The sequence below is a fragment of the Populus nigra genome, chromosome 4 (assembly GCF_951802175.1).
Source record: "Populus nigra chromosome 4, ddPopNigr1.1, whole genome shotgun sequence".
Classification (NCBI taxonomy): Eukaryota; Viridiplantae; Streptophyta; class Magnoliopsida; order Malpighiales; family Salicaceae; genus Populus; species Populus nigra.
Window position 1 is genome coordinate 10097379 of NC_084855.1, and position 14082 is coordinate 10111460.

At 35.4% G+C, this 14082-nt stretch overlaps 2 protein-coding genes across 6 annotated transcripts; both read right to left on the reverse strand.

Moving 5' to 3' along the window:
• Positions 1–364: 364 nt before the first annotated feature.
• LOC133691318 (deSI-like protein At4g17486) lies at positions 365–4300 on the reverse strand. Of its 3 annotated transcripts, XM_062111773.1 has the most exons (5): positions 4089–4299; positions 3782–3937; positions 2225–2481; positions 1663–1950; positions 365–901 (listed from the first exon to the last, which is right to left on the reverse strand). In XM_062111773.1, the coding sequence occupies exons 3-5, from the start codon at positions 2433–2435 to the stop codon at positions 660–662; spliced, it is 741 nt and encodes a 246-aa protein (XP_061967757.1). In that variant the 5' UTR covers positions 2436–2481; positions 3782–3937; positions 4089–4299; the 3' UTR covers positions 365–659. The 3 variants fall into 3 exon arrangements, with proteins under 3 accessions (XP_061967757.1, XP_061967758.1, XP_061967756.1); XM_062111774.1 differs by having other exon boundaries at positions 2225–2514; positions 3782–4300; XM_062111772.1 differs by having other exon boundaries at positions 3782–4299.
• A 5304-nt stretch (positions 4301–9604) lies between these two features.
• Positions 9605–13982, reverse strand: LOC133692368 (J domain-containing protein required for chloroplast accumulation response 1-like). Of its 3 annotated transcripts, none has more exons than XM_062113253.1 (9): positions 13219–13980; positions 12099–12934; positions 11641–12026; positions 11419–11500; positions 11010–11068; positions 10672–10737; positions 10505–10585; positions 10075–10251; positions 9605–9955 (listed from the first exon to the last, which is right to left on the reverse strand). In XM_062113253.1, exons 1-9 carry the CDS (start codon positions 13695–13697, stop codon positions 9917–9919), a joined length of 2205 nt encoding a protein of 734 aa, XP_061969237.1. In that variant the 5' UTR covers positions 13698–13980; the 3' UTR covers positions 9605–9916. The 3 variants fall into 3 exon arrangements, with proteins under 3 accessions (XP_061969237.1, XP_061969238.1, XP_061969239.1); XM_062113254.1 differs by having other exon boundaries at positions 11010–11065; positions 13219–13979; XM_062113255.1 differs by lacking the exons at positions 9605–9955; positions 10075–10251; positions 10505–10585; positions 10672–10737 and having other exon boundaries at positions 11023–11132; positions 13219–13982.
• Positions 13983–14082: the final 100 nt, after the last annotated feature.

Sequence of the window (14082 nt, forward strand, 5' to 3'; positions counted from 1 at the left end):
ATGGCTGTGTACGTTCATCTTGTTTTCCAATTCTCCTGAGCTTCATATTAAAGAAACCAGATTACTGCAGGCAATGTTCTGAGGTAATGATAGTAGGAACAAAATCTGAAAAGCGTTTACTGCTGCCTGCAAATTCTCGGGCTGATTCAATTAAAGAAATACAAAGCCTGCTGCTTTAGACTCCTTTTAGTTTCTGTCTAAGGTTCTTACACTAGGAGTACACAAAATCAAGTTTTTTTTAATTGAATCTCTAGTGGCTTGTGTTCATGATTGCCCTCCTTTTTTCTTTTATCTTGTACGGGAAAAAACTATCATAAGTCAATAGCGCGCGAAATGGCAGTTGTATATACAAACTGAACGAACATTATACCAATAAATGTGCCTGCCAAAAAATGGCCATTGATATTAAAAAAAAGATCAAGCACAACTCACTACTCACAAGGGTGCTCCAGTGGTTATCTGGCTTCTTCTCAGACTGGGGAGAACTTAATTAGCATTTTAATGGTTTTCTACAGCAGAATAGTGCTAAAATCACCACATACAAAAACCATTCATTTGAACAAACCCACCAGTTAACCATATAGGACTTGGTCGCCAATCACTACGCAGAGGTATCAATGCCTCAATGGATGCTAAAGAAACCGTTCGGGAAGGAGTTTTCATCTTTCTTTTAAGGAACCATTCATAGACCTTCTCAATTCCCATGGTAAGCAGCCTTTCAACGGCGATTGTAGCAATAACGAAGATGTTGACAGCTGCTTTTGTCGCATTGAGATTGAAGACAGGCAACTAAAAGCTGTTCTCAACCTTCTCCTCTCACTGTCATAAGGTTGGCCGCAGGGGTCATGTCGCACAGCAGATATTTTAAGGGACTGAGGAAGTATGCAGTTGCACGTTGAACCTAAGGGGAATTAAAGACAATCATCATATATTCTTGGGAGGTGACATAATGCAATTTAAGAATTAAAGACAGCTTTCTTTGGGTCAACATAAACACCGTGAACACTTGATAGGTGAAGTCATGCAACGTAAAGATAATGCTTTCTTTGGATTCATCTCTTGTCCTTAGAATTCTTTTTTTCCTTTAGAAATACATGATTAAACTATCATTTTTGGAAAACCCTATTTCCAACAAGGGGCCTTCTAGAGTGGAAATGGACTTTTCCTGCGATCACAATTGCATAATGCATAAGCCATGTCCGGTGAAATAGTTCCAGGGCGGAGGAACATTTTTGCCAGAAACAACCAAAACCATCGACCCTCTGCCAGTCTGCCCCAAAAAAGAATGGATGCCGTAGAAATTGTTCTGCCCAGGGATGGGAAGTCTACACGTCATCTTTTTGTGACATTTACAGTAAGGTGGGTCCCTCACAGAGGTTATCGATGCTGATGGTTGCAGGGGATGTACAGTTTGACAAAAATAAAAAAAAGGTGCACGCAGCATCTTAGGTTCTATAGTAGAAACTAGAAGACCAAAGTCTATTATTGAAACATTTTCTCTCTTTTCTCCAACTTGCAAAAACAACCAATTTATGTTCCAGCAAGGTCAAAAGTACTTTAGATTTGAAATTTTCAGTTGCATAAATCTAGATGTTTCTGTTAATGATTTCATGCAGTAATTTCTAAATCCTCAACTTGATAAATGGTTAAGTGAAAAAGTACCTATTTTCGCAAGTCGATTTACCCACTTTGGAATTGATTTCCCAGTCAGCTTGTAACATACATCCTTGCAGAAATGGTTGCAATTCTTAACAATCAAGTGATATGTATCACCATGATATCTTGCAGCATGCCGCTCCATGAATTCCCTAACCTGAATAGGATCCAGGCATGTGGTCCCGATAAAAATGGACTTCCTGAACTTGAACCCTGGACACTGCCGAGGTTCAACCTCAAAAACACCACTTGTTGGGTAGTCGTGTGCTCCAAATGCATATTCTACACCATGAACTGCACAGTGGAAAGAGGGCAGTGATAAAATATGAGATCTAAACTAACTTCAAATTGGAGAGAGCTATAAAAGAAGAAAATGCAGCAGGATAGGGCTTTAATCCATTGCTTGCATTGCAGTATTTTTATTCAACCCACAAAGCATGCGCTTGTTTGGCTGGAGGTTGGTTAATGTATAGCAAGAATGATATCCGGGGCTCAATTTTTCTCATTATAGCAAAGGGCAACCTATCTTTGATGATCTGATCTCCAGACAGGAAACTAAAAACCTTACCTTCCACACCAGAGTGAAAGATGCCGAGGCCTGCCCAATAGGCATAGCCATTCATGGGTGTCAAGTCATACACATTGAGATAAACTGGTGTATCGCCTGGACCATAGTTTGCTGATCTTGGTTTGGGAAACAAACAAAAGCGGGTGGCTGATTTGCCTTTCAAACGAAGGGGCATGATGGATTTCCATCCATTCTTTGATCCAAATTTCATATTTCCTTAAAGTAAGACCAAAGTTCAACTAATGCTGGCCCCCAAACTGCAGATACAAGAAACTATCAAGCATCAGCCCCTAGAAGAACAAAATCATCAGACTTTGTTGTAGATTAAAAACAAGCAACTGCAGTAACAATTTAAACAGCAGCTTTTTCTACGAAAATAAATAAAAAACCAACTCAAAATCACAGCCTATTCTTTCAACGCTTCATGAGAATCAGAGTCCTGCATCTTGTGGATCGAATCCATTTCACTACAGAAATCTATTAGTTATGTCTTGTTCTCTAGTTGATCTCACTGAAACTTAAATGCAAGAGTTTTTTTGGCTCTACAGTACATTGTTTCCCTTGTTTAGTTTTTAACTCCCCTGTTAAGCCATTATTTAAATCTCAGAAACGGTCAATAGCAAAATTAGTATATTTTAGGTAATCTTTTCTAACATAATAGAATACCACATTGCAGAATCTGCAGACCTGTCAAAATCACAACAACCATCTGCAACTCCAGTTGACTGTCATCCTAAATAATTAGCAAAAATAGTAGTATATTGTTTTAGACTATCAAATTCACCATGAGAGATGATCAAAACTTTTAACAAATCTTAGTCCGACTACTTATGGCTGGCAAACCAAAGCATTTTAAGCCAAATATACAAAATTCAACTAATTAAAATACATTAACGGAGTAGTGTATTGCTAGATTCCTTTGTACCCTAGAGGTCCAGCCAGACACTACTCGTGTACTTAAATCCCTTACATGTAGCATGACTATATTATACTCCAAAGAGTCATCACTTCAAAACAATTACATCTCCGAAGTAATGATTTTCACAGAATGGCTTTTAGGATAGAAAATGATCAATTAAGTTACATAAAATCCAGTAACTTTTAAATCCGAAATTCTAGTCATGAATTCTTCCAACAACAAAAAAAAATATTACCAAATTCATCGACAAGAGAAACTGGAATTGCAGCATTGCCTTTAGATTTTATAGTTGAAGGAAAAACTGTCACAGATCTAGTTGAAATCATAAACAGTAACGGCACAGCAATGTAACAGATCAAACAAAAACCAGTGAACCTAGAGAACAGCCAAAAAAAGATTACAAGGAATAGAATTATACAGTTCGGCTTAGTTATGAGTAAAGAATTCCAAGAACTATTTTAAACGAGAGAACTTTGGGATCCAACAACATCTAAAATGAAGCAACAAGACAGCAAGTTCTCGTCTTTTTGAATTATTTTTCAAAGTTTCCCAGGATCAAGAAAGCCCTTAAATGAAAAGCACTTAAACCACAAAAAAAAATAGAAAAGAAGTGCGACAGAGTTAAGAAAAGAACTCACAGATTTGTTATCAGAAAGAGTATGCATTAGAGCCGAAGAAAACCATCTTTCTAAGAAGCACCATTGAAATGGAATCCACAGTGAGTTGAGAGCAATAATTACTCCCTTAACAAGTGAAAAGGAGGGCCTATCTGATTCTGAAACACTCACTCCTCCCTGACACAAAACAACAAAAAGGCTAAAAAATATAAAAAAATAATATAGTCCCAGCACAGTATTGCAAGGTAAAAGCCAACAGTCAATTTCTCTTCCTCTCTCTCCTGCGTATCAGTGTATGCCTCCAACACTAGTAGGATAGCATCATTACCTTAGGTGCTAAATTACAAGGGAGATAAAGGATGGTGGTTATTTAGGTGAGGAGGAAAGGGAAATGGATGGATAATTCTAGCCCCATAAGATTTAGTAATGTCTCATTTTGATTCCCAATAAAATTTCGTTAACATCAGAACTGTATGTACAAAAGTTTCAATGCTACCTTTTGGCGTTTAAAAAAGAAAGTGGAATTGCTCATCATCTTTCTTATCTTTTCTCTTCCCAAGTTATTTTATGCAATAAAATTATTAAAACCTAAAAAAAATAATACTCCAAGAATAAAGCTCAAGAAGATGACATGTCTTCTTTTTACACAGAGCCGTGTACGTGGTCCAGCTGGTAATAATTAGGCACGAATTTCTGCCACGTCCTTTTATTTTACTCGTTCTCTCTTTATTTCAAAATTTAAAGATGTCCATGCCATTGTAAAATTTTAAATATTTAAAAAATAAAAAAACTTAAGTCTAAAGATATAAATACTTGAATCGATAGCGACAAATATATTGTGTGCGACAACAAAAGCCCACTCTTTTCTTTTTTTTTTTTTTTTATTGTTATTTTTAATTAACATGGGTGTCCGGATTAATTTGCGTTTACTTCGACTAATTTCACAGATCTTAAAGTTAATGATCATGTAAGTTTTCAGTGGCCATCATATTAACAATTATAGGGCTCGAACCTGAGACCACAAGAAGAGCAAACCCCTTGATTCTAAGTTCTTACCACTGAACTACTTACTAGATAATTTATTATCTTTTTCTTCTTCTTTAAAATATGGTATCAAAGGATTATAATTTGAATCAAACACAATGAATACCGATCCAAACTGAATTGAATGAGTGAGATTATATTTTTTATATAGTTTTTTTTATGAGACAATCATGTCTAAAATCTTTATTTATCTGATTATAGATAAGGGATTGATATTAAAGGATCAACTTTATCTAAAATGCCATTCAAACTTAAATTGAAATATAAATGATAATATTATAAATAGTAATATCACACATATTCTTACCACCACGCACAACATTGATATTATATAGATACATGCTAGTCATTGTACTTGTATGATGCCTTGAGACTGTTATAATAGATATTTATAAGGAATTCAACAATTTAAGTTAGGGAGAAAATATATTTTTTTGCCCATTTTCAACTAGAATTTCTTTGGTTTTTTAGGCATATTCATATAAATTATTGTATTGTAACATGTATAATGGTAATTGATCAATGGTAACACAACATATCAATGCTAGCTTTGTTCATATGTAAATGCATGATTTGAAACTCTAAAGTCTAAACCACCTGAATTGAAAAAATGATCAAAATTAATAATTTCTCAATCAAGAAAGCCTACAACAATTACAATATTCCAACTACTCTCAATCAATCATGCTGTCTTTGTTCACTTGTAATATTTCGTTAGAATGAGGATTTGAAGTTAAGGTATTAATTTGTTTAGGATTTGATTTGGGATTTAGGGTCAGTTAAGATGAGGGTTTGGGGTTAAAGTATTGTTTAGGATATGATTTTAAAATTTGAATGCGAGTCGTATTATTTTTAATTTTTATGTTTCCCAATTTAAACATATATAAATTGTTATTTTACGAATATTTTAAGTGAACATTGCTATTTTTTTTAATAAAAAAATCATGAATTTATGGAAAATCACATTGCAATACGTTGATCATTGCGCCACAACTCATGGATGTATTCAAGTTTGTCGAACTGTTTCCCGGAGACAAAGTTAAAAGAAATAATGATCTGGATTAAACATTTAATTAAACTCTCTTATTTTGAATAGAAAATCGACCACATAAAGGAAACAAAAAATAAAATAAAATCAAGAATACTAAAAAATTAAAGCAAGGAGGGGCTTGTCTCCTCTTGCTACTCCTGAGTTCGAGTCCTCATGTGCATGTCTGTCACCTTCGCGGTGTCTTACATGCTTACTGGGTTTGCAGGGTATTCAGTAGGCCGTGAGATTAGTCGTGGTACACTCAAGCTGGCCCGGACATCCACATAAATAAAATAAAAAAAATAAAAATAAAATCAAGAATACTAAAATGTGGACATCAGTATATCCAACCAAGAAATTTCAGTCTTGGTAAGCACCTAAATATCGAAAAAACAAAACAAAAGGAAAAGTTAAATCCTGAAAAAGACAGGAGACAGAATCCCAATTCTGCGCGCACGGGTGCAATAAAGTTTTTGACTGACAGTAAGTAGACGAGGAGTAAGATGTTCACGGAGAACACGAGCCACTATTTCAAAATCACAACAGCTAAAATATTTTTGTTTTAAAAATATTCTTTTAAAAATAAAAAATTATTATTTTAATATATTCTCAAATAAAAAATATTTTAAAAACCAACATTTATAATAATTCACTGCAATGTATGTGTTTTCCTAAAACGGGTCGGCTGATCACGGGCGGCAAGACATCTTTTTGAGATGATGTTTCCTACAACTCATGGATGCAATAAACGAATAGTTCAGGCAAGTTTGAAATATTTTGCAGACATATCCACACACGTTTTATCAAGTCTAGGAATCTAGAGAGATGATGGGCCCTGGCATCCATTCCCACCAAAATCTTAGGCAATGAAGTGATTAAAGATAGATATCAAATTTTATCATCGAATCCTTCCTTATTATGTGAGTAAGCTCTGTTTATCCACTCAATGTCAAAGACAGACCACAACTTTTTTGGTTTTCCGTCACCTCAAATCAGTCTCCGATCTACCCACCAGTTTTTACAACCACTCAACTGAGCATGACAACTTGTATAAAAAAACTGTGATGATTTTTAGATGGAAAGACCCGTTTGAAAAAGGTCTGGCACCTTAGGGACGAATTGATAAAAATTATTTACTGTATAAGAAAACACTTCTGAGTCTAAGAGCCTGGGATCAACGTGCAGCTCGCAGCCTCCACAAACCATGAAATGAAAGAGCCTTAGAGTGATAATTATTGCTGGGAAGCAAGTAAATGTTAGAATTCGGGAGCTGTAGCTTACGTTTCCGAGGACTTTGATAGTCACTACTCCACTATTTTATTTGATAGCCATCACAGTTGTGTCATTGTATAGTGTGAGAATTGTCTTATACTTCTTTGAATATGTTATGTTCTTCATTGCGGATCGGCTTTCCACCCCTGACTCATTCTCTTTGTGTTTCTCTCAAAGGTTCTATCTAATTTAATATCTGCATATACCTTGGCTTTAAAATGATTCGTATCATTTTTTTCTTAGCATGTCTGCCGATATTCGGTGGCCTTTTTTTCACATCTATTTTACTTTGCAATCCCCGGGATCATTCCCATGATCTTCTCTTTTAGCCCCGTTCAATGTGCTTGGCAACCCTGCATGCCAGTACTTTCTTTGTTAATCTCTCTTTCCTTGTATTCCTTCTTGCAGGGGCTTTCCTAGCTAGCTGCAACGACAGCCATTACTTTTGACAGCAAACGAGCAGTTCAACTAGCACCATCACTATATAATGCAGTTCAGTACAGGTAAATGCAATAATGATTGAGCCACTATCTTTGAATATAGTCAATTCAAACTATACACACGTTGTTAAAGTGAAATATGCTGTTCCTTTTTAAACCAACCAGCCATTTAATTTAGGATCCCCGTCTTAGATTAAAAAAATTAAAATTAAAATTGAAACACTAAAAACAAAAAAAGAACTAATATGTATTTTTCATGAAAAAAAAATCACCAACATGAGCTACAGAATGAAAAAAAGAGTATGACAACACTTCTAATGAGATAGCTAAAGGTCAAGTTTGGATACCCAGAGATCTCACACGCCACCCAAATTAATTTAGAATTAATTATTATTTAATTAAATAAAAATATTAAAATACTTTATTAGACTTAGTATTAACCAAAACACCTTAATGAAAAGGACTAAAAATGCTTCTAGGTACATGGCTTAATTTTTTTATTTCAAGAACAAAAATATCTTGTTATTGTTAAAAAAAAAGAAGGATAGAAACACGCTTGATGAATACTTTTATTTTTTTTTAATTTGTGAGTAAAATGGTTATTTTATTGAAAAGACAATGACACTCCTGAATCTATTGTAAAAAACTGAATTACTCTCGAACTAAAGGAAGGGTTCAAATTTTCTCAGTCAAGAGTTTACTGTTGAAGTGAATAATAATTTATAAATATGTGCACAATAATTATACTACGCATTTTAGAGTTTTGTTTAAGTATAAAAGCATTAATACAAGGATGGTGTCTGATTAAACTTGGGAGCTAGGACGGAATCCATTAGCAATTCAAATCTTCCACGGTAAAGAATTACTTTTTCTTGGCAATTTTTGATGAATGTCCAACCTTGTCTGTTCGCCAAGTGTCGGAGGCCAGACAAAGCCATGTCAGAGCTGGGGGGGCGGGGGGTCGGTCCGGTAACGTAGAAGAACTGAAGAAATCATCGCACAAAGTTTCGAGGTACTTTTAAAAAAAACGACAGCCGTGTTACTGTTATCTGCACGGCACACCGAAAAACCCGGTACTAAATTACAAAATGTTTTTAAAAATATTATTTTTTTTATTTAAAATTAATATATTTTTAGTTTTTTTAATTGTTTTAATAAGTTAATATCAAAATTAATTTTAAAAAAATAAAAAAATATCTTAATTTATTTATAAGAAAAAAATACTTTTAACGGTAAGTATTGTCACAATCTCGAGTAGAGTCTGGGCTGAGAAACCGTAGAAACCAACAAAAACTTTTCATCCCATGTCAATTTTTTAGTTCTGACAAATCCACACCTAACAGCTTATAATTATTCTTAAGAATTACTATGTAAATAATAACTTTTTAAAATTTTAATTAAAGTTTGTTTTTAAATCTACAAGTTTGATAAAGATATATGTTTTTACTTATAAAATATATTTGAAAAAGAAAATTCATAAAATTATAGTTTTTATATAAAATTATCGATCGATAATGCAATTGTATCCAACCAGCTGACCGATTCGCAATTATTGCACTTTTTAAACACAACATTCACTAAATATTGTTATTTTAAAATACAATAATTATCTTATCACATTTAAAAATAATAATATTTAATAAATATTGCGTTTTAGAAGCAGAAAATATATTATTTTATTAATTTTTTTTTAATAATGTTATTAATCTACAGCTCTAAAAAATCCAAAGACTTTTCCTTATGGGCCATTTGGTTAACTTTGATGTTTCAACTTTCAACTCATTGGTCTTTTTTTGGAGCACGGGATAGAATTTCAATTCCAAATATGGTATGGATCCTGGCCAATTGGACTACCTCAACGGGTCCAATAAAAACACACAAGCCCAGTCAAATACGTGCAAACCCCGTCTGTCCTTCACAAGTCAATGAAGTTATGTTTTGTCTCGTTTGAGATATTATTGATGGATTCTATATAGAAAAAATAAAATAAAAAAATAGTTAAAATTACATTATAAAACTAGCAGCATAAATTAGAGGAGCAGAATCACAAACAAAGGCTAAAAAAATAAACATTATTTTAATAAATTTTTAAATAAAAAATATTTTAAAAAATTACTATTATGTACTTCCAAACAAGCTCTACATTGATAAAAAAGTTTAACCCAATATAACATCTCAAATATGAGACAAAACCAAGCATGAAGTATCTTCAGGACACAGCAGCACACCGCACAAACAAAATACCTATCCACAGTCCTAAGTATAATTTTTTTCTCTCAAATGCAATTTTATCTTGTGCACTTACATAAACAAGCATCTCGATGTCCTTTGACCTATGAGAAATTGCGATTTGCTTTCACTGGTCACACGTTACACTGCTCCGAGTGTGTTGAAATGAGTCCACGCTTCCTGTGTGCATGCAAGGAGTGGATACCTATGTTAGATGAATTTAGAACGGCAATGGTTTCTTTAAGAGGCCATCGGTAAATTCTTTTGACTTCAAGAATTTAAACTTAACTAGATACTACCTGCAAAATATCGAAAACTTTTTCTGCTATGTCTTTTTCATGCGAGGCAGCACCTTTCTGCTGTAGTTTATCAGGGTGTAGACAGAGCAAGGCCTTTTGATATGTTCTTTTCACTGCATTTCCTTCAACTATATCAACAAGAGGCACAGGCTTCCATCCACTTCCAGACCAAAGAACCTGTGAGTGCAGCCAATATCAGTTCCAAGTATGTCCTTCCAGAGAGCTACTCTAACAACTGTACGGTAAACTAAATTAGTCAAAGCAGAAAGATGAGACTTGGAACTTGATGAAATGCAGTTTGCTTGGTTTGGTCAGGAATCACCGGAAAACCAGAGAAAATAGGAAATGCAGTAGGTCTGATGCTATGGTAATTAAAGTTCAGATCAAAGAATTGCAGTCTAGAAAAGAATTGCGTATAAGGCAAGCTCACATATTGTAAAGTTGACAATAGGGAGCGAATGTTGCCTTCCTTTCCTTTCGACCATTTCTGTATTTTATCATCAATATTGATCTGCAATGCATAACTTTCGATTATTAATTCCTAGTAGAGTTGAAAGAAAGAAATAATGGAGTGTCTTCGTTAATATTCTGCCTCACTTGGATCTCCTCATGGTTATCGCTGGTTTGCGGCCCCCTTTCCTCATCCTGGGACATTTCTGTGATCTGCACACATGGAAAAGCATACTAACTCGTTAGTCATTCCAAGAAGAAGAAGCAGCAGCATAGCGGCATGGTTCAATTTAGAGTTGAGCCTCAATATTATTTTCAATACGCAGACACAACAGACTGAAATGAGAACAAAAGATGCAGGCTTCTTTCTTGTTCTTTTTTTTTTTGCAGCGCTGAATTTCAAAAGGAGAACAACATGTAGCAAATGGACAATAATTGCAAAAGGAAGTAGAAATGACTAATGATTATACAGACGAATCTCATACCAGGAGGAAGGACAAATCTGTATCTCCAATGGTTGATTCTGAGACATCAGGAACGTCTGCTGTCAACAACATTTTAATGCATCACATCACATTTTTAACAACTATCAACACCGGTTCCAAAACCTTTATGTAAAATGAAGTAGTAAGTTCAGTAAAAGAAGCTCTCGCTAATGAAATTGCATAGCAACTGGAATATTTGAATCATGACTCAGATGAACATGAAATATACCAAGCTGCTTCACCATTTTCAATCTAATTGATATTAAAAAGCACATAAAATCATTTGTCCAGGTCGATGGGATCCAAAACTTCAGTTTTACATGAAGCAATTGAAAGAACCTATCGCATCTCATAATTATATACCGAAGCCGCACTAGTCATCTGGTTGACGATTACACTATAAAAATACCTGTAGTTGGCGCTGATCTATCCTTACGTCCAGAAGAAACTCGTGTGGACTTGAGATTGTTCGCCGTTGTATCAGGATCCACCTTAAAATTACAAAAATTTTTTTTTGAAAATTTTAGATGCACTAGGAGATGGAAATAACTCTCATCCAGAAAACTATCGAATTGTATCTGTTGTTGCTAAAATCTGACAAAATAAATGCAAAATCATTTTCAGCGAGTACCAGGATTGAAGCATTTGGCATGTTTTTCTCGAACACATTATTCGAGTGCATTTTCTCATTTGTGGTATCCTCAGTCCTGAATTTGCTCCTTTCCTTTCGTCTAGAATCTTGATGTTGTGAGTCATTAAGATCAAATTTGGGTTTTTCTGGAACTCCCTGGTTGAAAATTTTAACAAATTCCTTGACCTTTCCCCTAACCCTGTTCTTCCCAAGGCTGTCCCTTGATTTTGTAGGTGGAAATTGAAAGTTAGCTTTATCCACTCCACTATTCGCTGTCTCGTCTTCATCCTTTATATTTTCACCAACATCAAGAACCGCAGATGATTTTTTGGTGCTTTTTACCTTGCTTTCTTTCAAACCAGTTTCAATAGTCATCTCATCATTACCTGCCAGATAAAATAAATGTGTTATTAGAGATATCACATGAGGAGCATGCTTGGATCTAGAACATGGCTTACCTTGTTCATAATCATTCTCATATAACTGGAAACTTGGTGGTTTTAACTCAGTCTTGTGAGCCTCTTGTGTAACTACAGAAGTTTTTTCCTTCGTTTTTCCAGACGAGCCTGTTTCAGGAGCAGAGTGATGTTTTGTTTCTATTGAATCCCCTAAGGCAGAATTTATAGGACCATCTTCAAAAATCACTTGAAGATTGCTTGGAGTATCCAACTCAGATATAGGGAAACTTGTGTCCTCAAGAATTTGACACGCTTCTACTTCACCCTGAATGCTTGTGTCGAAGAGGAAGTGATCATCTTGTTTGTCAAGCTCCATTCGACCACTGAATGAGGGAATGCCAATATCATGTGGAGATGCTGAACGTAATTCTCTTGCTATGCCCTCGCATGTTGTCCATCCATTAGTACTTGAACATCTCTGAAGCTTACACCTCTCATTCAGCCTTGATTTGTTAGCTCCTCTAAGAGGCATCGCAAAAGGTAATCCTTTGGTTGCCCACTTGTAAATAGAAAAATGAAATTGGTTTCTGTTTGTCGGAATTTCAGAACCATCTGAATCCCTTTTCAAATTTCTGCTTTTGTCTGTTTCTTCAGGTTTAGTCACGTTTGATGACTCTTCACTGCGAAGAGATGGCTCCTTAGATAAAGCGCTCTGCCGAGAGACATCATTAGTGAACTCGTCTCTAACGAGGTTCGTTAGGCTTGCAGATCTAGACAAAGGAGAATATGTATAATTGCTGATGCCATCTGAAGCCCCGTCTTTATTTTTGTGATGGTCACGGGCACTAGAAATAAATGTCGGCATTTCTGTCCCTTTAATCAGTTTGGCAGGGAGGCTGCAAAATTATCAGTACAATATTTGAGCTCTTGGGATGCATTTGTTCAAAAGACACCAAAACCCAAGCAGATAATACTGCAGGTAAGAACTGCTAGATAAATAATGAATAACCACCACCATACACCACATTAATACCGAAAAACATTTGAAACAACCTTAGAAAAGACATATGGGTATAAAAGAACTCCCAATCGGTGATTTATGTCAACTGATGAAAAAAAAATCATAAGATCTAAATCGTACAGGAATAGAGCAAATAGCATCTCGGAATGAAGCCAAAACCTGAATTGTGCAGGCAGTGATGGACTCCAGGGATCAGCTCTATGTGGCAGCAATTCAGCAGGGCTTAAGACTCTTGAACCTGGAGTCGAAGAAAGTGAATCACGGTCCTGCTTCCCTGGAGAAGAACTCAAAGATTCGCTGCCTCTAAAAATATCACCAAAGAAACCGTCGTTTGGATATCGCCTTCTATTGACATTTTCATCTCCAAACACTGGCTTGTCATTTAGACCAGACAAACTGTGGCGAGACAACTTGGTATCAACATCACCACTTGTCGATGCAAATGAATCTGTCGTTTCAGAAAAACTATACCGCACCTCCTGAAGTGACGATCGCCTCGGTGGGCCACCGAAAACATCGGTAAAGTCAATATCTGAGTTTCCATACTGGCTCTCTGGAGAAGAACCTGGATGGTTTATAGAAGGTCTTTGGAAATTATAACCTAACAGAACACTCTCTCTCTCAGAAAACCTCTCCATTTCAACCAATAACCAATACGGAATACCCACAAAACCAGATTAATTCAACTGGACAAGACAAACTTAAACAAAAACAAAAGTGGCGGGAAACTCCTGTCAAGCTTTGTGATCATGGAACTGCAGGTCCTGACGGGGTTCTTGTTGTTGAATCAAGAACTTGCAGAGATTTCTCTTCTGAGAATCATGATATTGAGTTGTGGAGGATGAGATACATACAAACAATAACGTGGAAGATGTTGGCAAGAATACAAGGTGGGGTTAGCGGTATTTGAAGCCACTAGTGAATATCAGTGTTTTTGCGTGCGTGGATATCGGATAAGGAGGAGGAGAAGATTCCAAGCGACAACCGAAGTAGAAGACTATCTTTGTCGTCATCTAAATTCTT